Raw genomic sequence first — 26,853 nt, 5'->3', positions numbered from 1 at the left:
CCCAGCTCTATCTGTAATATTTTTATGCACTCATCTCAGGCAACTTGCAATTGTAGCTTACTTGAGGGAGGCACCTAATTAAGTCTTTTAAGGCACCTAATGAAGTTTCCCAGACAAGCTGGAGACACCCATGACACCCCTTACCTTGTGGATAGTCACATTTGAAACAGCTTAGATATTTCTTGGGCACAACAGCATTTCAAAATGTTTGGATGTACAAAAAACAGCGTTATTGGCTTAAGAGTTGATGAGAGAGAGCCAGTACAGCTTATTTTGACAATACCTGCACACAAGAATTGATTTATTGCTGCTAGTGCTTTGTTTTATTTTGCCTATAGCAAATGCCAGAGTACTAGATGATTTCTTGATAGCTAGCTAGCTGTGGGCACTCATTTTGCCTCTTTTATCATCATGGGAGTTAACTCTATACACTGTTGTTTTAAACAATCGGTTGGCATTAGTGTCATACAGAATATTAAGCACCTGGGGAAAAAAAAAAAAAAAAAAGAATATCATGGACCCGGGAGGTGGGGGGGTGGCTGACAAAGAGAAATGTGCATGAAATTGAAATGTACAGTTTGATTGAGAATGAGAAAAAGAGAACACAGAGCATTCATTGCTGCTCTACCCACTTTATTCAGCCTGGTTGGTATGAACAGGAAATTATGGCTAAATTCATAACACCTACTTTTATGAAGGTCTTTCCACAGGAGGTAAACATATTTTTCCTGACAGGAGAGATGGCTCTGAAATGAAGAGCTCTCACAAGTGACCTTTTGAGGTTTTCACTAGGGCACGGGGGTGAACTTTGCATTGTCACTATCTACAGACACACAGTCCCTCACATTATAACATGCACGCACGGGCAGCGGCTGGCTCACTTGCTGTTTGATACATCAGAATTTAGAAGAACTAATATATGCATTAATTCAAGTAGTTAAATAATATCTGGTTAGCTATAATAATGTCTTGAAAGAAACAAACTTAGAAATAATGAAAACTGAAGTTATTTATGAATTAATTATTTAAGTAAAAGGAACTTAGATTAAAGAAGTAGCCTGGATGCCCTTCAAACTGTGGCACAATACAACAGCTATGTAAATAAACTTCTGAGAGCTGCTCCAAGCCATTCAAGTGAAGGTATTTTTGCTTGCGATACATTCAAGCCTTTTGAAATAAGTTTTCAACTGTTTAACAACCAAAGTTGTTCATTCAGAGAGCCAAATATGAGGACTCAACCAAAGCAGAAAGTACAATGTTCCTTTCTTTGAAAACATCTATCCAAAATGGAAGCTTTATTTAGAGAGCTCAGGAAGTTTATGCATTGCCTTCTATTAGCTCACAACCACAGAGCAAGCATCAGGAAGTGCACAAAAATGAACTTACTATTCCCATGTGGAACAAGTGCCAACAGTTACACCAAGTTTGCTTTCAACCTCACAGAACTCACTGCCAGCCCCTGGAGACTTGTTAATCAGGCACTGTCTCCTGGGGTTTCTTGCTGCTTGGCTGCCTGAAAATGATGCCTTTTCCTACAAAGCAAAGACATAAACATACCTTGTTTGATTTTTCTCTTTTGCCAGCTCTCATGACTTTGGAAAGTTCAAACCTGAAAACACAGGGAAAAAGATGAATCTTCTTTGTAGGATGAAAAAAGAAAATAGCCTCCATTTCAGCTGCATTTTCTGCTTTTTTCTTCAGCCCTAGCCCACTCCTAACCAGGACCTACCCAACAGAAGAATCAGTACACCTGTAGAGCATGGTGACTGTAACTACAGACCATTCGTGCTTTGAGCCCAGTCTGTATTACTGTGTTATGAGCTGAAAGGCTGACCCTACTACAGTGTGGATAGAACGTACTTAATTGTCCTGGTTTCAGTTAGCACAGAATTAATTTTCTTCCTAGTAGCTGGTGGAATGCTGTGTTTTGGCTTAGGATGAGAAGAGTGCTGATAACACCCCGATGCTTTAATTGTTGCAGAGCAGTGCTTATACTAAGCCAAGGACATCTCAGCCTTTTGCTCTGTCCTGCCAACGGGCAGGCTGGGGGTGCAGTAAGAACTGGGAGGGGACAGACCCAGGACAGGTGACCCAAACTAGCCAAAGGGGTATTCCATACCATCTGACGTCATGCTAAACAATATATAGGGGTGGCTAGCCGGGGGGAGGGGGCCGGACTGCTCGGGGTTAGGCTGGGCATCGGTCAGCGAGTGGTGAGCAATTGCATTGTGCATCACTTGTTTGTACATACTATTATTACTTTCCTATTATCACCATTGTATTATTATTGTTATTATTTTATTATTATTTTGTTATTATTATTTTCCTGTCTTATTAAACTGTCTTTATCTCAACTCACGGGCTTCACTTTCCATTTCTCTCCCCCGTCCCAGAGAGGGAGGGGGGAGGGTGAGCGAACGGCTGCGTGATGTTTAGCTGCCGGCCGGGTTAAACCACGACATTAATATACAACACTTCCTTAAAATAATTATGTACAAAGCCCTATGAGCAACAATGAGCGTTTTGATTATCATTTCTTGATGAAAATCAGTATCTTAACTTTGGAAGAAAAAAAGTTATTGAAGTTTCACCAAAATTTCCACAATGAAGATCTTAAGCAAAACAAAAGGTCTTAAGAAAAAGGCCTTAAAAAAAAACAGGTCTTAAAAAAAAATAAATAAGAAAAACAATAGGCCTAGTATGAAGCCTACAATGCAGTTATATTTGCAAGCTGGATAAGGTGTACCTGAGGGGAGTAACTCCCTACCTTTCTTAATTCTTTTTTATCACACAGAGAATGAGGAAAGATGTTGCAAACACATAGAAGTTTGTAATTTAGGACTGCTTAAAAAGCCTTCTGCTTTTAACATTTTTTCCAATTTTTTTTTCATTATTTAAAACTTTTGTTGTTGTTTAAATACTTCTCTTTTGTAGGAAATGTCTCATTTTACCAATACAGTGAGCATATTACACCTTATACACACACACACAAATAAATTAAGGACTATGCCAGCTGTTGCTGTTTTCTTTGTGCATTTTGTTTTGTTTTTGTTTGTTTGTTTTGTTTTGTTTTTAAACATATTAAAAATTACCAGGTGGAAATGAAAATTGTGGTTCATTTTGTTCATACAGCTGTCACAAGGCCCATCTTTGCTGGGCTATGCTAGTGTTTCAAGACTTTGGGATGAAGCACATTGCATTTCCTGGTCTGTTACAATGCTTGCTGGTAAGTACAGCTGGGTTTGGGCAAGGAAGAGGCAAGAAAAGACAAGCTTTTCTCAGGAATCGCAGTCATTTCTTGTGATTGCTGAGACCACAGGTCTTCATCATAGGACTATTCTAACTTTCAGGTGGGTAAAATAGACTGAAAATATATATCAGGAAGGTGAACATGGGTCTTTATATACATTTAAGTCAGTAGTATTTGGCCCTGCACAGAAGTAATTTAGGGAAATCAGGAGGAACTAAGATCCAGTTAAAGAAATAACTCCTCTTGCTCACCTCTCTCTTAAAGCACAGTGCCAAATTTTTGACGTGCCGCAGGAATGTGCTAGGAAAGAAAACTTAGAGATCAATAAGGATTTATTTTTATATTGGTTAAAATGCTAGAAAATCTTCTGATAGGGAAATACAAGAAATCCTCTTCAAAGGTGTCAGCCACCATGACCTCATGCGATCAGCATTTGCATTTGGGTTGAGATCTTCAAAAATCTCTTCTACCTCTATCTGTCCCTGTATGGAGGAAGTGCTCTGTTTGAATATCTTGTCAACTGATTTCTGTCATCTCAGCCCAGTTGTACCCAGGAAATAAGAGCACAAATAAAAAGAGATGAATTAGAAAAAGACTTCAAGCGAACAAACAATGTGTTACTGACATCATCAAAAACACTACTGCAGGTTTGTATCCCCAGACTGGAAACTTTCCCTTTCTACAAGTCCAGAATGCAGTGGCATTCTAAGGCACATGGAAAACAAGGAGGTGATTGGTGACAGCCAACACAGCTTCACTAAGGTCCAATTGTGCCTGACAAATGTGGTCGCCTTCTATGATGGAGTTACAGCATTGGTAGATAGGAGAAGAACAACCAACATCATCTGCCTGGGCTTGTTCAAAGCATTTGACACTGTCCCCCATGATATCCTTGACCGTAAATTGGAAAGACATGGATTTGATGGATGGACTACTCTGTGGGCAAGGAATTGACTAGCTGATTGCACTCAAATAGGAAAAAAAATAGGAAAAGGGGGAATGGCTTTAAGCTAAAAGGGGGGAGATTTAGATTAGACATTAGGAAGAAATTCATCACTCAGAGGGTGGTGAGGCACTGGCACAGGCTGCCTAGAGAAGCTGTAGATGCCGCATCCCAGAAGGTGTTCAAGGCCAAGCTGGATGGGGCTTTGGGCATCCTGGTCTGTTGGGAGCTGTCCCTGCCCTTGGCAGGGTGGTTGGAACTGGATGATCTTAAAATTTCTTCCAACCCAAACCATTCTGTGATTCTATGTTTATCATAAGATTTGAATAACTAGATGGCACTCTCTCCTCGGTGCACTGCAGTAACATTAAGCTGCTGGTAGAAAACAGATGGGAAATGTAAAAGTCATACCTGATATCTGACTGACATCAGCAGAGTTAACAACTCTGTTTCACAGCCATGTCTCCACCTGTAGGAACTACTATACTATATTTCATTGGCAAGATCATAAACATACAGAGAGAAGTGGTTTCTCGCTTGTTGCATATTTGTTATACAGTAGCTGCAAGTGCTAAGAACATGCTGCTTACAAGACGTGTTAAGCAAAGACTGACCACAGGCTGGATGGAGGTTCACCCAAGGCTTGATTGCAATGAAGTATGTAATAAATATGTAAAATATGTAATATTATATTTTTCCAATGAAAATATGAGTGCTGAGGCAAACAGATTTCCCAAAAAGAAAAATTGTTGACCTCTACCCATTTCCTAGCATGGTATGATTTGTTCTCTGAGAACTAGGAGAAAAAATGCTTATGCTTCCTATGGTACATAAAGCTTCTAGAAATGCTCTGAACTACACCTCTGCCGCCTGGGACTATGTGGTGGTTGTTTGATATTACAAAAGGGGAATAGGCAACTACTTCCATGGATGCAGCAGAAGGGAGCAGAGTGTCAGCAGTGTTCAGAGTATCTCTGAACAACCCTCCAAGACTGTGAAAGTGACAGATGCTGTGGTTCATACTTGGTGATGTTTCTGCTAAAGTAGTATGATACACACCAGAAACAAACAAACAAACCCACCCTAAACCAAACCAAACCAATGTTTCTGCAGCATGCTATTTGAGATTGTGGTAAGAACCCCTGGTCTATGCTGCCAAGCCACTGCTGATCTGCAGCAGGACTGCAGGCTTTCATTTAGCCCTCCCTCATCTCTTTCTACCTGTTACACATTACCTCCCATTTTTAATTTCTTCAGCAGCTGCAAGCCATTCCTTCATTACATGGCAGGTACAGTTCATGTCTGCCTCCCACTACTGCTGCTGCTACTTCCCAATATCCTTGGTTTCTCCTTTTCAGACCCCACTTCATGTGTACCACCTATTAATATATCAGGAACAAAAAAGATATTGGAAGCAGTGGAGAAAAGCAGCCTTCCACCTTAAGCTATAATCTTTGAGTGTATTTTGATAGTTAAAGTTTCCTCTTGGCTATCTCTTCTGAAAAACTGGCTTAGCTCCCATTAACACCGTACAAAAGCACCACACTAGTGAATGTATCTTGACAAACTCCATGTGAGAAGGCAAAGTATTACCCATGGAGGGTATAGCACAGGTCTGAGGCAGAAAGTTCCTTACAGTAAATATGCATGTGGTACAGAACCACAGGAGTACAGGGGTTGCTATGGCTTGTTTTGGATTATGGGTTTTCATTTTGATTTTTACAGATAGTATGGTAGTACTGTATCACGTATCAGTTCATAGAGTTTGTAATACAGGTGGTAAGCCCTACTAAAAGGCTGACGTAGATGTGGTGGAGAACAATATCCTTCAGTGGGGAGGTGTAGCATTGGCTCAACCAGGACTTTGAGAACTCCAGCATTTGCAGTGCACTGGCAGCAGGTATGCACACCTCCACCTCCCTGTAAAAAAACAAACAAACAAACAAAAAAAAAATAATAATAATATGTATATATATCTCATAGGTTACTGTTCAGAGAAAGTAAACTTGTTGCTTTCCTTCATCTGCCAAACTCATAATCAGTATTTACTCTTAATAGTGCAATGATACCTTGAAGCCCATGTTTTTCATTAGGAGACAAGTGTGTGCAACACTGCAAACCCAGACCAGACAGCAACACAAACCTTTAGATGCGATCTCAGGAAAGGGTTAAGAAATGATAATGAGAAATTGGTGGTCAGGTGTACATACTGTTTAATCCCAGAAATGCATCTTCAGCGGGCTTTGATTCAGGTTGCTCATCTGGGTGTGGAACCAGAGTCTGCAGGTCTGTCACAGATAGATCTCACTGATCTGTCCCAGAGCTGATGTGCGTGCACATATATGGTCTCAGCTGCTGCTAAGTTTCTTTACATCACTGTCACACAACAGCTCACCGATTGCAAAGGTGACAATATCTGTTGCCTGACCAAAGTCCTAGAACTTGCTGCAAAGCTCTTATACTTATTTTCAGAAAAATACTAGCATTGCATTCCAAGAGTTGCAGTCAAAGTCTCAACATCCAGGTGGAGATTAGTGACAAGTGGCATTCCTCAGGGGTCAGTACTGGGACCAGCACCGTTTAATATCTTTGTCAGTGACATGGACAGTTGGGACTGAGTGCACCCTCAGCAAATCTGCTGATGACACCAACATGCATGGTGCAGTCAACAGGCTGGAGGAAAGGGATGCCGTCCAGAGGGACCTGGACAGGACAGGTGGGCCTGTGTGAACCTCATGCAGTTCAACAAGGCCAAGGGCAAGGTCCTGCACCTCTGTCGGGGCAATCCCAAGCAGAAATACAAACTGGGCAAGAAATGCACTGAGAGAGAAGGACCTAGGGGTGTTGGTTGATGAGAAGGTCAACACGAGCCCACAATGTGCACTTGCAGCCCAGAAAGCTAGCCATATCCTGGGCTGAATCAAAAGCAGCATGGCCAGCAGGACAAGGGAGGGAATTCTCCCCCTCTACTGTGCTCTTGTGAGAACCCAACCTGGAGCACTGCGTTCAGCTCCAAGGCCCCCATACAATGATTTTACATACAGTGATGTTACATACAATGATGTTAACATGAAAAAGGAGAATCCCAAAAATGAAAAGTAGGATTCAAATCAAGGGGAACACCCAGTAAATAAAGAAGACAGCTTCTGTGTTTCTAATGCAGTTAAAGATTAGTGGGAAAGGCCACAAACAAAGAAGAACATAAGGAATGGTGTGTATTATGTGTGAAAGTAGCTGATGGTGTGTTGCATAAAGCTCTGTGGGTAAATGAACTACACTTGGGGAGCTCTTGGGTACTCTTAACTACTAGCAAATCAGCTACATTTCATTATTTCCTGCTGATGTTCCTACTGGAAGTATATTCAGCTCATTTTTAAACAAAGTTTTTTCTGTACTCAAATGGCAAACAAATCACTGATTAAATGGAGAGATAGCACACCCAGATGATTTGCATCAATGTAACTGCACCTCAAGTCATATAATTATGCATTGTAACACCACTGTGAAGGGCTTGAACTAAAATTCCCCATCCAGACAAAAGCCAGAGATTGTAATTGCAGAAAAATGAGGTTACTAATTTATTTTTTAGTATCACCCCCTGAGGGGTGTTGTGATGCCTGAAGATCCTAAGTCTCCAAAACATGAGTATATGTAACACTTGCCTTTTCCACAACATTTTGTGCTTACTAACCTAAAAGCTTTTTTTTTTTCCCCTCACACACTGTGTGCACACAACCATCTTCAATCCACTGCTGCAGAAACCAGGGGACACCACTGACGTCAGAGCTTGCATCCCATCTCTGCAGCACAGATCCTCGTTACCAGACCTGCAGAGCAATACCATTTCAACGTCCATGAAGGACTCGCCTCTGGGCTTCCTCCCAAGAGTGCTGGGAGCCAGAGGACAACTCCAGACCTGCATGGAGGAGATCACAGGCAGGATAGGCAGGCTGTGACTGCTCTTCCACAAGCTTAAAGTAATATTTAGGTGACAGTGTTTTGTGGAAGGGAGGCATTACTAGTCACGGCTTGGATTAGAGACAGGAAAAAAGTGAAGCAAATACAGCTTGGAGTGGAAAATAGTATAGCTTGTGGCACTTTTTATTTATTTTTTTTTTCCCAGCATTTATGTACGATCATTCAAAAACATTGTTTCTTATTGCTGCATGTCCTCTAAAAGCATTTTGTGGCCAGCTGTCTCCCACTTCACTGCGTGCAGTCGACACTGCATTTGGGGAAACAGATTCCAGCCTCTGCCTCAAGTTTGCTGCCCAACCCACCCCAAAACACCAGGCCTTAAAAAAAAGTGTGAAGAAAAATAAGGAAAGGAAAAAAAATTACAATTTCTAGAGGTGTCTAGAAACATGAACCCCCTCCAACTTGTACTTGCCTTGGAGACAACATCGGCATTGGTGATGTCACATCAACCCCATTGGAGACAAATGAGGTTTGTTCCAATCTTTTCTTGAAGAGCTCCTGTCAGAGAGTTGCCCTGCAGTGTAGCCAGCTGAATTTGTAGAGGAGGGGGAAATCTTTCCACACCCTCTAGCACTCTGGTCCCAATGCTCAGAAATGGTCAAAAGGAGTGTTAGGAGTTGATGCCTTTCTCCTGTCAGGAAAAAAATAAGGAGGAAACCAGACAGTAGCAGTATAAACCTAAGGTTTGTCTAGACCTTGATTAGGGGAGCAATTCTGTCCCCTCCACTCAAAAATGACATATTAGAATTGGAAAAGTCTCAGAAAAAGACAACAGTGATAAAACAGTTGCCATAAAAGAAAAAATACCAAGTGTACAAACATTCTCCAAATTTAAAGACAACTGAAATAGACTATGATAGTCTACCAAATTAGGAGTGGCATGTGGAGAGCTTCCAGGGTGTTTCCCTGTCTCTGCTAAGGCAACAGCTGAGAAATGCAGAACAAAGCCACAGAAAGGAGCCACACACAGAACAAAGCAATGGCATGTACTCCACTGCACAAGAGTCCGTGCATCTGCAGGTCTCCTTCATAGGGTATGGTGGGTACAAAAAATTTATATAGGTTCATGGGGAAAACAAGAAAGGTCACAGAAACAACAACAAAAAAAAATTACTGTAAGCAAAGGCAGCTTATCCATCTCATGGACTTCCTGAACAGGCTGGAGAAGTGTTGGGGGGTAGCATTGCAAAATACATACTTTGCCCTTTCTTCTCCTCTGGCCATTGACAGGGAAGAGGGTACTGGGCTAGATAAATCACCGATCTGAGCCAGTGTTGCCGTTCTTGCATTCCTGCCATTGTTGAAGTGAACAGCTAAACTTTTCCTGATTTTAACAGGTCTGGATTTAATTCCACCTAACTTTCTTAGAGAGGCTAAGTTTATAAAGCAAGCTACAATAAAAAGTTTTGTATGCAGCTTGCAAAGCAAAGCAAACAATCATGTTCTTAACTCAACTTACTTAAGGCAAATCAGCCAAATTAAAGCATCTATATATACACAGATAGTGTCTCATTGCTACAAGGAAATATAATTCTCAGGATTTCTCCTCAGTCCCTGCTGAAGCCTAGGAGGAAGCTGTCAATCTCTCCATTACTGCTGAACATCATCTGGTGGGATCCAGACTGTTTTGCAACCCGCATTCTAAATTCTGGGTGTTTGTTTGTTTGTTTTGTTTCATTTTCAGCTGTGTTGTCTCCAACTAAAACAAACAAACAAAAAAACTACAGATTTTTACCTGAATAAGCAATGCTTCCCACAGGGGAACCTCCACTGGGGCTTATGGAAGGTGCTGTTCTATCCCAAGAGTTGGACCTGTGTGAACACTGGGGTAGTCTCTTCATTGACTGTAACACCACAAGTGAGAAATTAAGTGATACCAGAGGCCACAGTCCAACGGATCCAGGACCAAACCTGAAACCTCAGACATGGCAAGGGAAGAATTGCCTCATGAATTTAAAACAGATCTCTGAAAGCACAGCAATTGAACCAATCTTACCACAACTACCCCCAGCAAACCTCAGTCATACAAAGCTTTCCTTCACGCTTGAGTTGGAATTTAGCTGGAGCAAAGACGAAAGAATCTAATTTCTTGTTTGAATAAAGAGAAACACTGATGATATCCTAGCAGGGCAAGTTTCCCTGCCCTGTCTGCTATGTCACAGGAACCAGCTGTAGAGACAAGATGTTTCGTTCAGATCGTTCTCTGTAATTACCTAGGAATATCTCTTGTTTACTTTGGTGGAAACACAGGTGACGTCCCACCCTTGCATGCAGAGCATGGAGTGCACCTCTCTTTTACCTGTACTGGCAAAAACACACAGAAGATAAAGAGATTACAAAAGTTTCTTTCAGCATTCTGGTCAGGCTGCACCCTAGGAATTTGAGAGCGAGGATGTGCATAGACAAGTCCAGAGCACATCAAGCAACTGCCAGCATTGCCAGCTTGTCTCCTTTCAGCTGTATCAAGCCAAACATAAGGACAAGACATCAACCTCCTTTAAAAAAAAAGGGTGCAGTGCAGTTACCCTGCTGCAGAGCAGCTCCTCAAGCACAGCTCTCAAGAGTAAGCACTGTAAACCAAGGACTGACGGATTTGGTTTCTGCAGGACCAGGGCTGAGGTTTCTGGTCTGGGGAAAGAAGACTCTACCTCACCCAGCAGCAGGTTCTCTTCAAAGCTGCATGCTGCTGCATCATTTTCGTAGTCATTTTCTCATCTATCAGCACCATTTGGATTAATTGAGCTGCACAGAGTCTTCTGCAGACCTGCTCTACATCCAATTATCCTGAGGTGATGAGGTGATCACCAAGCCCCTGGTTTTGGTTTGGGGTAGCACATGTTCACAGTCCTCAGTACCTGCCCAGCAGCAGTCTGGCCCTATCAAAGTGCTCTGGATTTACATCCCAGCCACCTGAAAGAAGCAACTCCACCTTTTGTTTTAATAACAAAAAGACTACTTGTGGGAAATTTGGGAGCTCTCCAGCTGTGCTAAAGGGTGAGGAGAAAGGGGTGCTTCTTGCTCTGCACATGTCTGGTCCACTCCAGCCCCCTGGTCCCATCAGCTCTCACACCTCTGGATGTAGCTGCTCGAGTCTTGGACAGCCCTCACATTTGCCATGCCGAGACACCGTGTTTAATTTATATTGGTGAGGTAAAACTGCTGCACTCATCCTTTCTCATGGAAGGTGCTCTAATAGGGCTGAGGTTATTATTTATTTTTTTTATTTTGAATGTAAATTATGAAAGCATAGCTGGGTTTAATCAAACAAGCTGTGTCATTCAATACCAAAAATGTAGTTAGCAAAACAGCAAGACTTCAAACCTTCTTCATCTTCTCTGTATTTGGTTGGGGAAGGAAGGGAAAGTAAATGAACTTTGTAAAAGCACAAGGGGATTTTTTTTTACAAGATCTTTTGTGAGGTTGAAAACACTAGCTTAATTGTACAAGACATTCTGTTCTCTGGGTGCAAATAGCTGATATTATTTAAATTGCTGTATACTTAGAAAGAAAACCATTTTTTTTCTATCTAGAGTCCAAGTTGTCTCAGAATAAAATGTACAGCAGTACAGACTGGAACGGCAGCCTCTGCGTATATGCTTTCTGTTGTGTCACTCCATTGTGTGACTCTTCCAGTCCCTGTTTCCCCATCACTTTCTCAAGATGGTTTTCCACCATCTTATCACTTACTCATTTTCCATCCAGTGTGACCACTGGAGCTTTCCTCTTCAGTCTCTGCTCCTGTTCTTGAGCTTGATCCTGCACTTGCAAAACCACCAGTGAGGATAAGGCAGAGCAAAAGATCTGACCCATCAGTATTCAAACTGACTCCAAAGTAGATATAAGCAGTTTTTCTCTACTCTGCTAACTATACAAACAATAAAAGGCCATTTTCCTCACATCAAACTTCATCACAGTCACTGACAACATGAACAAGCCAGACTGATCCATCTTACAAAGCTAACTTCACTACTTTTCCAGTAAAAAACAGTTTGGAGACTGCAGTGTAATAAGCATTGCTGGAGAAAGGTCCTCAAGCATGAAACCAGGACAAAGCCCACAGTGGATCCCTAAGCTCTCAAAATGTTGTGTTTTTTTTTTGTTTGTTTGTTTGTTTGTTTGCTTGTTTTTGTTTGTTTGTTTGTATACAGGTTTCAGATACCCAAGGACAAACATCCATCTTACTTATTTAATCTCCTGAACCATAATTTATCTACTACAAATAGAGCTGTTTAATTTCCATCAGTATCAATTCTTTCAAACATTTTTATCCTTCCTTTTCTAAGAGGAGACTCAATACCAATGCACCCTTGGTAACTCTGTTTTTTCATCTAAGGTAAGAAACAAAACCATAGGTCTGAAGACTACCAAATACTAAGGAAAGATACTTCATTTCCACCATTGCATCTATGACAAGTCCTATGTTTTTTTTGTTTTGTTTTGTTTTGTTTTGTTTGCGTGTTTTGTTTGGTTTGTTTGTTTGTTTGGCTTTTCTTGAGGGAGCACATCCAACACCAGTAACTTGCTTTCTTTCATGCAGGTAGTCTAATATGAGAGCAAAATAAATATTTGGTTTTCCCTCTTTGCAAGAGGAATGCTTTACACAAGGAATGCACCACGGAAATTACTTGTTTGTTTTTAAATATATGCTCCAAAGCTGACATTACCATTGTGGTCCCAGGACTTAACCTGATCACATGCTGCTTCTGGCAAAAATGAGCTGTTCACCATGAGCTGTTCATGCAGATAGACCACTCCAAACACAAGCACAGACTGCCTCCCTGGTCGTCCATACCAGGAGACTCCTGTAGATTATTTTGACAATAGCTCTCCCTTGTTTGAGGCCAAATTGGTCTGGTTTTAGGGTATGACCACCTGGTAACAAAAACAGATGTTTATGTTGCTCTCATCACCAAGTAGAATATTAAAAGGATGAAGTTAAAAAAAAAAAAAAAAACACACACACAAAAAAACAATCCTATTTTCAGTAGAAATAAAAGCCGTTCTGTAACACACTCATCAGTTATTCGTAACCACCCACCTCCAATGCCACTTTGCATTGACTTTGGGTTTGCTGTAAAAATACTCTGAGAGAGAGGACAAAAAAAGTTATCAGCAGGAATTCTGTTAACTGTCACCAAAAGCCTTTAGCTAAATCATTTCCTGTCCTCTAAATTCAGCTGGAAGCATTCACCATCAAGAAGGCAGATGCGTAATCGTGTGGCCCAGTCGCTCTCTGCAAGACAAACAGCGGAAACTGCATCCTATCATAAATCCGTCAGTCATATACCAAATGGGTATCTTGGGGGTTGGGTTTCCCCCCTCCCTAAATTATCAATTGGCAGACAGAAGCAGAGTTTGGAGATATGCTATTTTATCATGTGCTTTTCTTAGTAGCCCGGTCCCACAGATTCAGCGTCTCGCAGAGCTGGTGCCAGAGCAGTGAAGCAGATCTGGCAAGGAGGAGAGCTGCCCATGTTCCTGCTCTGCAGGGTGAGCTTAAACAAGGGATTGCTGCTTTTGAAAAAAAAAAAAAAGCACCTAAATAGTGCCCTTCTTTTTAGCTGCCTTCAGTGGATGAGATGAAGATTGATGATAACAAGAAGTATGAAGTTAATTTATTTAATGCAAGCTGAAAACAAAATAACAAAGACAGCATCCATGAGCCTCAGTAACAGCAAATAAGCAGCCAGACTCCTTTTGCCATACAGTTGCTCCTGAAAAATGTCAAGGCCTACCCAGCAGCCTAATGCTCTTTCTCAGGTAAACAGAAGTACAGCCACGAGGCTGAGGAGAGCTATGAAAGCCACAGCACAAGCCAGGGGTAGAAGGGAAATGGAGACACCAAGAGGTAAACGACAGGAGTTACAAAGGAATTTAGGAATTTTGGGAAGTAAAGGGATCTGGAGGATGGGATGGCATGTGGGCAGGGGAGCCCATGCAGAGTGGGCCAAAGCAGACAGCAAGACGTGAGGAAAGTCCATAGGTGTGGAAGGAGGCCTTTGGAAAACCCCTCTGATCCTGAAGGTTGCCAGAACAGGTGAGGCTGCTAGGCTGGGCCTGGGTGGCCGCCCATCAACAGACACTCAAAAATCACCAAAATACTTTGCTTGTTCCTGCCAGGGACAACGCGGGAAAAGACAAAGGCCTGCAGAGGAGACAGGATTATGGTCCAGCTCTGGTGGCTTCCTGTCCAGCACACAGCCAGAAGAACCACATGGTGGTTCTTCTGTTGCTCACTCTTGCCCTGCTTTCAATAGGAAACAACAATGAAATCTCAGTTACCATGGTAACTTTTAAAGTGGTGACTGTTGCAGGAACAAGCATTATGTATGCAAAATAAAAGCATCTAGGCAGAACAGCTTGGGGGAAAAAAAAAAAAAAAAAAAAACACCAAGCAAATTGACAGACTATTATTTGCAAAAATAAGAGCCTGGAGTAAGACTCCTAGATTCATGGTTCAGTTTTTGAATAAATAGAAGCTCTGAAGCACCACAAGAAAACAATTTCAACTTTTCCTAGAATGTGTAGCTAGTTTATCTGATGCTTCATCAGAGTATCAAAACCTGCTGTTGAGATGTGTCTTTGAAAACCCAGGTTTCTAGACTACTGCTGTCTTTTTCTAAGAGCAGTTACTAAGCACAACTAAAGGCTGTTTGCATGATTTCATGTGTTATTTCATTTCAGGCAAGAGGCAACTAAATAAATTGTTTTTCTCTTCACTGCCTCAACTTCATCACAATTTCTAGTCTGGTACTGACTCTTACTATGCTGCACCTTAATCTTTCAGCAAGATCATAGGGTAGACATGGGTCATGAGGATGCTTGTTGGCCTCATCTTACACCCAAAGAACATAAAACAAACAAACAAAAAAACCCTCCACCAACAAATAAGCACAAATTGTGGTTCTCTTCAGAGGAGATCTCTTACAGAAGAGCTAAGAATATGTCAGAGGTATTGTGCAATACTGCATTGCATTGATAGACCTGTAAGCAAGGAGCATGCACAGCCCTTTCCTTCTGCCAGTATACTTGGCTTCAGTTCCCTCACTTTCCTTAACAACAAGTTCACCTAAAAACTCAAGAGCCTTCTTCTATTTGTTTCTTTTACATTGATAAGCCTCAATAAAGACCTTTGAACACCTCAGCATGAGTCATGCACATATTTAACAGGGTCTTGGAGCAAGTCTCAAACCACTCCAAAATGCATTTCTTTGATTTCTGGCATATTAAATATTTAGTGATAATATTCAACCCACTATCAAAAGTCCTGGCTTCTGATGCAGTGAAAACTCAACAACTGAAGTTATTAAGCAGGTATTCTTTATTACGGTGCCAGGTGTGTGGGGATTGCTCCACCTAACACACACACACTAAAGGTTACTGGCAGTGTGCTTATGTTAGTGGGATAAATATATATTAATTTCAGTTCCTGTAAGTCTCTTGCATATTCATCAAGTCTCCAAAGAATCAATAACATAGGTTTCTGCCCCTATTCACATGCATATCGGGGTCCTTGAGTCCATCATACTCTGGTGGTCTTTTGATGAAAGTCAGAAGTCGTCTTCAATACTCAACTCCTGACTTTTCCTTTCTTTGACAGATTTCAGCAGTCAAGCCAGTTCTTTCTGGTTCTGTTATCTATCCATACAGTCTTTTACTCCCTTATCTTTGGGGTTGTTAACATACAATTGTGTTAGCTAAAACCTATGGAATCAACATCCTTTATCTTGTTCCCTGTCTCACTTCATCTCTGATAAGTCATATGATTCCTCAAAGATATTGAGGCAGAATCCTGGCTGGCTTGCTTTATAGAGGTCTCAATAACTCTCCAGGAACTGGTGCAATCCTATATCAAATGACACTTCTAGTGAGCTGTGGTTGTCTGAATAAGGATTGATTTAGTCTACAACAGGGGGATAAATGGCATAACTGAGAGGTGGAGCAAGAAGTGGAGACAGAAACCAAATCCCACAGATAGCTATGGGCCAACCCAATTGAAAGGAAGCTGTCAACATTGCTGTCAAACTAAGAATTAACCTAAATAATATTTCTACTGTAACTATCTTAGAATCTGCTTTACTTTAAAAAGACAAGGTTTGAGGGTTTTGTTTGTTTGTTTTTAGGTAGTTTTGCACTTTTCCCCCTCCTTTTGCTGCTTGTAGAGGCAGCCTAATTTTATTTATTTATTTATTTAGGATACGGATTTACATTCTGCTCAAGTGTTCTTAGAAACAACAAGAACAGTTCATCAAGCTAACCATGAGGGACAGGTAGCATTTTTTGAAGAAAAGATTTCCAAAAACTAACTTTTCATCTTGACCTTGTGAAGAAATGAAGCTTTTGCAATTGCAGCCTGTATGTCTGTCTCCTCTGTGAGTTCCATCCTCTCCTACCAGGCAAAACCTCTTCACCTCAGTAGCCAGTTTAGATCCATTTGGAAGGGGAGGGATCTTCAGGATGAAAATTATGTTCTAAAAATACATATATATATATATATATATTTGAACTGGAGGTTGGGTAAAGGACAGAAATCCAAGAGAGCACACCCAGCTGAGGGAGGAAAGCCAAGGCAGCCACTCAGTTCTGTCTGGCTCCTCACTGCCTGACCCTACAGATGATGTGGCAGAAGATGAAGCTGAGATCATAGAGAGGAGAAAGGGAACTGAAGAAAAACCTGAGGGAAACCAGACTCAATTTGTTCCTCTGCTCAGAGAGTAATTTGTTTAGGTAATTGCCAAAGTAAAACAAACAGAAAGAAAAACATCTGGGAGGAAAAATTGATAGGAATGATCTGACTGTAAATTTGCTTCCTATTCCCCATCAGTCAATAGTCTCTCAGTTTCTGCAGCACAAGAAAGGCATGGGGGTGGGGGTGGGGGTTGCTGTACTTGTTTTGGAGAGCTTTAGGACTCTTTTTAAACAACAGGGACAAAGGAGGGCAAATAGACCTTGTTTTTCAATGCCTTTGAAATAGTCTAAGGGTTAATGAGGTCCAGTGTTGTCAACAAACCCAGCACCGGGCAACACTGCTATTTCCTTTGTGTCTCTCTCATTACTTCCAGGCAGGCCTCGATTAACGCTCCCTATGAGAAAGATGCACCTCTGATCATGGGGGAATGTGATTTTCTTTCTTTTCAGCAAAGCAGATATAGATAGCATCATAAGTAAAAAGGCAACAGCATCTGCATTTCTGGGTGGCAATGGAGGGAGGGACAGCACTGAATTTAACAGTGTTTTGAGTTAAATTCAGGGCTGATGTCAGGGGAAGGGAGCTCTGTCCCAAACTGTCACATCAGCTAAGAGCAAGACTAAATCGAGCCCATTAAGCATGACAAAAACATTATGAGGTTATTACAACAACTTGTTTGAAAATGTGCTGTGGGAAGCCAGCAATGCCAGATGAATGCAAAAGCTGAGCCCAGGAGAAACAGCAGGCAGCATAAATAAGGTTTTGTCAGCATGTCCATTATAAACCCTGTGTTTGCTGTTTGGTACATAAACCACCCCATTTAAAAAAAAAAAAAAAAAAAATCACACAAGGCTGGAACTTGGCACGCTAGCCTCCATCCTGCTCCAGTGTTTGTACAAACCCAAGCTGTGCTCAGACTCCTGCATTTGACAGAAAAAGGATAAATGGTAAAAAAGAAAAGGGAGTGGTACTTTGCCAAAAGATTTCAGTCAGCAGCTTCATTTACCACAAAGGACAATTTAGAAAAATATCAGCTGAATACTAAAATCCCTTTTGAAGTGATGCCCCATGTTTGTTTGTTTATTATTATTATTATTATTTATTTATTTATTTATTTATTTATTTCAATTAATGGCTAGAGAAATGCAGAGACCTTTAAAGACTGAGAGGTCTCATAATGAATTTAACATAAATGTAAAGCCAAAAATTCTGCTTTATGGGCAGCTCTAGCACCTTCTCCTGTTTCCCTGCCCAAGGAGCACTTTAAAAACAAAAGCTGGCTACAACACAGCATCTTCAGTCAAGCCATTCTAGTGAGCTTTTCCTTATTAAACAGCCAATGACTTTGAAAAGGCCAAAATTTTAGTATCTTTTCAAGTTTTACCAGAAGACAGCTGGTCATCAAGAAATGGAAATGTTGCACTTATTTTTTTTTTCAAAGAAGCTGAAATGGAAAAAAAAAAAAAAAAAAAAAAGCATTTTGGAAAATTAAATCATTGAAGTAAATTCTTTCTTCTCAGTTTTTAAACTCTCCCTAGGAAAAAAATCTAAGATGAAATAGTGAAGGCTTGTCTGAGCAGGCAAGTTTTATCTGCTAGATATATAGCTGTAACTGGATAAGCGCCCGAGTCTTTTTACTACAGCCTCTTCCAGCTTAGTTTAAACAGTCTTCAGTGTTATAAGCTAAGCTTTAAAGAAGAAAAGAAAACCATAATTTGAAAAAAAAATGCTTGTAGCAAAACAAGAGTGTTCACATGGGTAGTAAAAACAAATTTAACCCTAGTATAAATTCATACCTTGACTTTCATGTTTATACTTTCCCACATAGACAATTTCTCAGAGGAAACACAGGGGGGCTGGGAGGAAAGTGAGGTGGGAAGTGAAGATAATTTCCCACTGCAAAGCAGAATAGAAACTAGAAGCAAGACTTGGCTTGAGAAGCTTTCCCTCAGATGTTGACGTCATGGTGTTCTCCTTTATCCTTTCTACTCTTTACCCCACTCATTTTAAAATAAGAAAAAAGGGATGAAAACCTGAGGCAGCAACTCAATAATAAACAGTAGCGTGTTCAAAAATGCATAAAATCATGTTTTTTTTTTGTTTTGTTTTTTAATTTTGAAGAAAAATCATGAAAGGAAACCTCTTATGCTGACACTATCACAGACACCAAAAATTTGAATTTCTCTGTAGTTTGCATTAAACCACACTAGACGTCTGCCATCTGATCCCACTGAATACCGAAGTTGGGAAGTAACCCCTCAGTGGCTATAGAAGATTTCCTCCAGACCAAATATGAAGCACACATCCCCTTTGACACAGTCCTATCTCCGGACACTAGGGTGTGGTAGGAACTTTTTGAAGTGAGCCTATTTAATAAAGAGTCATGTAAAATAAACATTTCTTGGGAACTAGTGTCTTGTGCCCTGAGATTTTTTATCCCTGTACAGAAAGGGTGTGTTACCATCATCATACTAGGTCTGGAAAGTCTGTCACACAAGGCCTGACACCATAGAAACAAGAAAGTCTATACAGGCTCTTTTATTCCCCATCACATACATTTTTGTCCTTCCTTACACCCAGTTACCATGTTTCTCTCTTCTAGAAACAGACAATTTGTATATTGCAGCAGTCCAAACACAAATCAAAACATCTCCCATATTTTGCATAAGACTTCATGCACTGACATCTATGGTGCAGGCATCTCTCTGCACATTACTAGGTAACTCAAACTCAAAAGTCTTTTCTTGGAACATGGTGAAAGTCAAAGGGAAAAGTTGGAAAACTGTGTTATACTGTTCAACACCACCTGGTTTCCCATCTGTGATGTCAGTGCAAACCACTCTGAGACTGCAGGCCTAGTGTTATCAAGGTATGGACTCCATGGTTGTCAAAACTGCCAGCTTCAGACATTCAAAAAAATACTGAACCAGACCTCCCAAAAGAACTCAAAATATTTTTTCTAAGTAAGTTACCCTCTGCTTGCTGAGTTTTCTGGGGCACTGGAAAAATGTCTAGATTACCTCAGCATCAGGAAAGAAGTTTGGAATATGAATGTGTCTAAAGGAAAGTCAGAATTGCCAAGCAATTACTTGATTCCAGGTGCTAAGGCTTTAGTAAGTATGAAAAAAAAAATCATAAAAATACTGTCTTTGTGTTGGAATCCATAAAATTCAACTGTTTTAGCGTATTTGGGGTATGAGAACCCCCAGGCAGGCTTGCTATGCACTGCACAAATAAGTACCATGTGTTTGCTCCCCTTTTTGTCTAAACAAAAGTGACAACAAAACACCTTAGACAAGGGCAGCAAGAAGAATGAAGACAATCATGCTTTCCATTTTTATAGGTTTGTATTTCCCCTCCCTTGTTTGATCACTGAGTCTCAAAAAATAATAATAATAATAAAAATCGCATCCTTCAATTATGTTCTTTGATGTTACAGTTTTAGGGATGTCTTTCTCTAGTTTTAGAACCATATACATGTAAATGCAGCACTGACTCATAGAAAAACAATTGTCTCTAAAGCTAGAAGAGAAGCAAAGCAAGCAAACTATTTTTGTCTTTACAAGTACTTATTGGTACCCTAAAAAGATCCTGTTTGATTCAGATAAGCTTTGGATTGTACTTACCCACCTTATCTAGATACCTAGTTCAACTGAATCTTGCCAGGAAATCACGTGGGAATTAAATTATTCCATAAAACTTGCGATATTTCCTGGTTCTGTCAGGGACAGGAATACTTTCAGCCAGGAATCCTTGCGTCTGGATGAGTCATATTTATTTACATTTATTTATTTTTGCTGCATTTGGCCATAGAATGGCACTTTAGATTTTTTTATTATTATTATTATTTTTTATCAAAAGGTTTCTATTAAAATTTAACTAGAAAAATGAATTATGAGCTCAGTAATCATACTATAGTGAGAACTATAGGAAGTGTAATTTACTATAAGTGAGAGAGAAGTCAGAGAGTTTTTTAAAAGCTTATCATGTTAAGCTTCCCTAGCACATTCACACAAAGTTTTAATTAGTTTATACCTGGAGAACCGAGATAGCATGCAATGTAAGAATATTCTGCTGCACCTGTTACTGTAAAGCAAATACATAGTATTTGATGGTAGGTCAGAAGTTACTAAGGAAGGATCCTAAAAGCTGAAACATCTACCAATATCTCCAGTCCCCTGAACTGCAGGAGGGGTTGGAGGCTTCAGATCCCTGGACATGGACAGATCTTGCACCTCTGGGAGGAGGATAAGACCACCTTCAGATCACAGCAACAAGGGATCTCAGAGCATTCCCATCATCTTAGAGCACACTGATGATTCATACATGGTTACATGGCAATATTTACTAAACTCTCAGGAGGCAAATCCATTAGGAAAGATTAGTCAGCTGTCAAGCACCCATTCCTTTGCATAAGAATTATATTCTCTCAATACAAGTTCTCATCTTCCAACAGGAACTTCACCCTACCACCTACTCACTCTTTTCATAATTTCATAATCAGTGAGTTAGGACATGCCATGTTTTCAGAAATTGCAAAGTAACAGGGGAGACACTGAAAATGATAAATGGAGATTTGAGTGTAGCAACTTCTCTCTCTTTATAACTGAGCATTAACAAAGAAGCACAACTTTTGATTCATTCGGAGCCAATCACAGTTACAAGGAAAATAGACTTAGCTCGCTACAGATTAATCTCTGTCCAAGTCCAGCTAACCACCTCAAGCACATTCACTGAGCTCTGCACACCTATCAGCAGCACAGTTCATTTTCTGGTCGGAGTACTGCATACTTTCAGTAGGACACACCGCAGGCGCAAGGAAACCGCATTGAGGTTCAGAACATATCACACATTTTTTTGCCTTTACACTTGAACACTTAGGCATGTTCATTAATATCACTATTTCTCGCTCTATCCAAATGTTACTCCACTTATCACTAAAATGGAAGGGATTTGGGCAACACTGTGTGACAGAAAGGTTGGCAAATACTACAAAGTATCTGAAATCATGCACTCAAACAGGAGAAACTACTTGTTGACAGGTCAGCAGAGCAAGACCTCGTTCTTAGAGGTACGGCCATTGAGTTTGTAAAGCCAGTGCAAAGAGGACAGTGGTTTTCAGGACATCTTGCTGTAAGAGCCATGCCAATAAAGTAGTACTTACTGCACTGCTTCTTCAGTCTTCTGGGTTCAAAAGATTTTTCATGTCTTCCCAGCTGCATCAATTAGTTTAGCAAATATTGGTGCTTCTGCCTACATTTTTATTTTATTTTATTTTATTTTTGGCATGCTTTTCACAGAATTTAAATAAGTCTATCCTAAGCAGGGCAGACCAAGCATATGGTATGCCTCTCTCTTCTAAAAGGTGTTGAATTTGGAAACCACTGACAGGCCTGTGAGAGCCCCACACCTGCAAGAAACACTTTACCACTTATTAGTGCTTTTATCTCCTCTGAAAAAGAAGCAGCAGCAAAGCAAAGCAAAGCAAAGCAAATGCAGTAAGGCAAATGCAGCAGGAGTCCAGCTCTTTATGTTACAAGAGGATAGATACTGACTCTGTCTTTGCCTTCAATTTGTTTGCTGTATGCCATACTCTGTTTCTCTTTGCTGCTACTATACCACAAAACCCTGCCAGGTCAGGTTACTGCTCTGTTTATCTGGCTCTTCAATGCCATGTGTTGAAGGCCCCCCCTGATGAGGCCCTAGTGTAGCATTTCATCTCCTGGACACCAAATGGTCTTTTATCAGGGCAGAAACATCAATGGGAGCAATAGCAGGTCTGAAGGAAACCAGGCTGAAAAGCATTATGAACTGGCTTTGTGCTATGAGGTATTTTCCCATGAAAAGCCTTCAGCCACATAGGGTAGTGATGGTAAGTACAGAGGCTTTTTACAAGTCTATAACCCATTCCAGATTCAGCAGTGGCCTGTAACAAACAGACCAGCGGGTTTCTAATGAATGCAGTGTAAAGCCTTGCCACATTTGACATCCTTCTGCTTCCCCACACGATGAAGTAGGCTGATCTAAAGTGCACATGCATATGTGTGGTTTTTTGTCTCATTTTTTCCCTTCTCCTACAGATCCAAAGTGCAATGAAGTAGCTGCATCCATCTGCTAGCAGGGCACACAGATGCAGCCCTGTACAGCTGCTATATGAAGATGGATGTCTGCAGAAGCCCTGCTGGCACCAACAGCGAGTTTCCTGCCTCAGGGTACTGTTTGCTCCCAGGGATGCGAGCTTTATCCGTACTCCCTCTTTTCTTTATTCTGGCATCTGTCTGTGTAAACACGGCTGCTGTGGTTGCTAAGGAATCAAAAAACACATGCGAAGAAATAAAGATCCTGCAAGGAATCCCAGATGCAACTGTCTTTATGGGAAAGATATTCTATTATCCAGTGACAGTATTTGCCTTTTGGGGAACAACAGCTCAGTACAAGGTAATGCTATTAAATGCACTTCTTGGTACAATCCTGCAGCAAACAGGTATTCACTTTAGGTTTAGAATGAACTCTTTAAAAGTCTCCATCCCTGATGTGTTTTAAATAGTCTAAAATGGCAAAAATCTAACCACAGTTCACTGCCAGTGTAACAGTTACATAGTGAACAGAGAAAACCCATGTGCAATGTGTACGTTATCTACCTGCAGCCTAAAGAACGTGGGGTCTTTGAAGTGTAGTGTTGCCACTGCATTTAAAAGGAATACTGAACAAGCACTACAGAGAGAGCAAGGTGCTGTTGGTTTTTAGAAACCAGCTGTTCCTTAACTTCTCTCTTTCCTAGTTAGAAGTTCTCATATGTAAAACTAGAGTAGGAACACTTACTTCCTGTTTTTAATTCCATTTGTCATCCTTCCTCTTATGGAACAGGTCACTTTAGCCAGTGGTGCAAATTTGCCAAAATGGTTGGACTTCAACCCCAACACAAGCACACTGCAGGGACTGCCGATGACAGGGGAGAGCGGAGTATACCTGTTGAACGTAGTTGCTTCTGGAAGGACGTGCACCCTGAGAGCCGCTCTAAAGTTCACCATCCATGTTCAGGACAGCATCTTACTCCCAGACACAGAGGAGCACTTGAACCACATGCCAAACAGCTATGAGTGAGTATTGTCAGCTTTTAAAGGTTTTTGCCCAGAAGGTGAGACCTCCCTAAGTGACACAGGGTGGTCTTTTTCTACTATGAAAGTATGATGCTGGGTAAAAAAACAAGGAACGAATGAAAGAACGAACAAAAGAGAAAGAGAGAGAGAAGGAGAGAGGAAAGGAAAGGAAAGGAAAGGAAAGGAAAGGAAAGGAAAGGAAAGGAAAGGAAAGGAAAGGAAAGGAAAGGAAAGGAAAGGAAAGGAAAGGAAAGGAAAGGAAAGGAAAGGAAAGGAAAGGAAAGGAAAGGAAAGGAAAGGAAAGGAAAGGAAAGGAAAGGAAAGGAAAGGAAAGGAAAGGAAAGGAAAGGAAAGGAAAGGAAAGGAAAGGAAAGGAAAGGAAAGGAAAGGAAAGGAAAGGAAAGGAAAGGAAAGGAAAGGAAAGAAAGAAAGAAAGAAAGAAAGAAAGAAAGAAAGAAAGAAAGAAAGAAAGAAAGAAAGAAAGAAAGAAAGAAAGAAAGAAAGAAAGAAAGAAAGAAAGAAAGAAAGAAAGAAAGAAAGAAAGAAAGAAAAAAGGAAAGAAGGAAGGAAGGAAAAGGAAAGAAGGAAAGAACAAAGGCAAGGCAAGGCAAGGCAAGGCAAGGCAAGGCAAGGCAAGGAGGTTGAACAAGGGCATGTTGAATTGCAAGGCAGGAGGCATCAGGCTTTGCTGCTCAGGAACAGCAGCATGGGCATGAAGACTGGGGGCCTGGTAGCAGTGGGTGCTGATGCTACAGGTGGCAACTATCAGGGCAGCACCCAGCCCCCAGTCCTGTTAGGAACGGGAACTCTTCCCCAGTGGGAGGCTCCCATCATTGCCAGCAATTGCCTCTGAAAGACACTGTCTACTTCCACTCATGGTACAGTGCTTCTTTCTGCATATACTTATATTAGATGCCTATCAGACTGGAAATCTCTTACCCGTATTACTTTCAAGTCAGCACAACAATGATAATATTTGGTGAATTCAAACCATGTTGCTGTGCTCTAGACAAGCAAGGGGATAAAACTTAACCCTCACTGAAGTTAATGGAATGGAGCACATTAATATAACCAAGTAGGAGGAAGTTTTGGGTGAAGAGGTGAGATTTTGAGTGATGCATGTGCATAACATGACTGATTCAATTCAAACAAGTATCTTCACAAAAGAGGGGGGTAGATAAACAACATAACCAATGCAATTTTGAACTTTCAGTACCAATCCTGACAGGTGTGGGAAGGAAGTTCCCATCACTTCTGCCGAAATCATTCTCTCTACTGGAGTGGAAACCTTGGAAGCTCAGGAACGCCTCTACATCGCGTGCACAATTGCCAAATACCTCCACCTGGATTCCTCCCTTGTAACTCTGTTGCAGTACACAGATGTGGCACACAGCAGCTTGCGGAGCCTGACTGTGCTGGCTGAAGACACTGCACACATAGACTTTATGGTGAACCATTATGTTGGACTCTCCTGGCCTGTCAAGTGTGGCGAATTTGCTGCAATCCACAAATTCATCCAAGTGCTACAACATAATGTTGATTCATGTCACCTCTCACAGCTGCTAGGATATGAAATCACTGGCTGGAGAATACTTAGGAGAGGTGGTTATCAAAGAAAGTCTCCAAGGTGGCAGCACAGGCAATTAATGATCACACCAACACCTACATTAAAAGCAATTAGAATTAGCCAGAGAACAGCTATGGGAGATAATCCCAGTCCTTTGTTCTCTGCTGTGCCAAGCCACTTACTCGTACAAGTGGTATCACCTACTCAGAGTTTATCATCTTTATATGAAGAGCAAATAATAATAGCAAGTTACAAGGATATCCACCTCGTAAGTCAAGAAGATTTAGTCACCTTAAACATGGACTCAATACAGGACATACCAGCTAACCCAACAGTATCTATAATATTTAGTGATACCAATTCCCCATTTTTTCTTTCACCTTCACTGGTTACTAAAACATTTCTCTTTACTGAGCTGGAAGTACTTCCTACTGTTCCTTCTGGCATGTCCTTGCAGCAGCCTCAGCCTCACGTGCCTCAGACAGACTCATATTTCCGTTTTAGTAAATCAGAAGTATCCAGAATCCATCTCCTACAGGACATCACTTAAAATACAGACCCATTTTCTAAACCCAAGTACACTTTGATGATAAACACTCTTCATGAATGGCCTCATACCTCAGAGGCATTTCCTTCTAAGACAGCATTTCATGTATTTTTGCCAGAAGCAACATCAACATCAGAAGTGCCATATTACAATGATGAGGCAAAAAGCCACTTTCCAAAATCTGAAATGCTTTCTAATGCATTCCCATCCCCAGGGACACTCCTGTCTCTATCCCCAAACACTTCACTAACAGCCACAAATCCATCTGATTTCACATCTCCTGTCAATGACACATTTCCACCTTCACCAGCAAGTAGCAGGCTAAGCCACAGAATAGTTCATGGCTATGAACACTTATCTATGTCTTCTAGGACTATCCCACAGCCCAGTGGGCTTCTATTCACTGAAGAAAAAAGCACAGTGTCCTGGTTTCAGTTAGCACAGAATTAATTTTCTTCCTAGTAGCTGGTGGAATGCTGTGTTTTGGCTTAGGATGAGAAGAGTGCTGATAACACCCCGATGCTTTAATTGTTGCAGAGCAGTGCTTATACTAAGCCAAGGACATCTCAGCCTTTTGCTCTGTCCTGCCAACGGGCAGGCTGGGGGTGCAGTAAGAGCTGGGAGGGGACAGACCCAGGACAGGTGACCCAAACTAGCCAAAGGGGTATTCCATACCATCTGACGTCATGCTAAACAATATATAGGGGTGGCTAGCCAGGGGGAGGGGGCCGGACTGCTCGGGGTTAGGCTGGGCATCGGTCAGCGGGTGGTGAGCAATT

The 26,853-nt window shown here is 41.1% G+C and overlaps 1 protein-coding gene and 1 long non-coding RNA gene across 5 annotated transcripts; one reads left to right on the top strand and one right to left on the bottom strand.

The window, feature by feature from the left end:
* Positions 1-1,752: 1,752 nt before the first annotated feature.
* On the top strand, positions 1,753-26,494 carry LOC101791793 (dystroglycan 1-like). 4 transcript variants are annotated; one of them, XM_038173047.2, is made up of 5 exons: positions 1,753-2,213; positions 3,133-3,226; positions 22,941-23,298; positions 23,728-23,960; positions 25,189-26,494. In XM_038173047.2, the coding sequence occupies exons 3-5, from the start codon at positions 23,014-23,016 to the stop codon at positions 26,075-26,077; spliced, it is 1,407 nt and encodes a 468-aa protein (XP_038028975.1). In that variant the 5' UTR covers positions 1,753-2,213; positions 3,133-3,226; positions 22,941-23,013; the 3' UTR covers positions 26,078-26,494. The 4 variants fall into 4 exon arrangements, 2 of the variants coding, with proteins under 2 accessions (XP_038028975.1, XP_038028976.1); XM_038173048.2 differs by lacking the exons at positions 1,753-2,213; positions 3,133-3,226 and adding an exon at positions 22,336-22,732; XR_005262646.2 differs by lacking the exons at positions 22,941-23,298; positions 23,728-23,960; positions 25,189-26,494 and adding an exon at positions 9,931-11,935 and having other exon boundaries at positions 1,764-2,213.
* Positions 3,726-22,349, bottom strand: LOC140003136 (uncharacterized). The gene is made up of 3 exons (XR_011811158.1): positions 22,025-22,349; positions 8,580-8,802; positions 3,726-6,109 (listed from the first exon to the last, which is right to left on the bottom strand). It is a non-coding gene; the product is annotated as an uncharacterized lncRNA (long non-coding RNA).
* Positions 26,495-26,853: the final 359 nt, after the last annotated feature.

The sequence above is a fragment of the Anas platyrhynchos genome, chromosome 1 (assembly GCF_047663525.1).
Source record: "Anas platyrhynchos isolate ZD024472 breed Pekin duck chromosome 1, IASCAAS_PekinDuck_T2T, whole genome shotgun sequence".
NCBI classification, from domain to species: Eukaryota; Metazoa; Chordata; class Aves; order Anseriformes; family Anatidae; genus Anas; species Anas platyrhynchos.
This window is presented reverse-complemented; position numbering and strand designations above follow the sequence as displayed.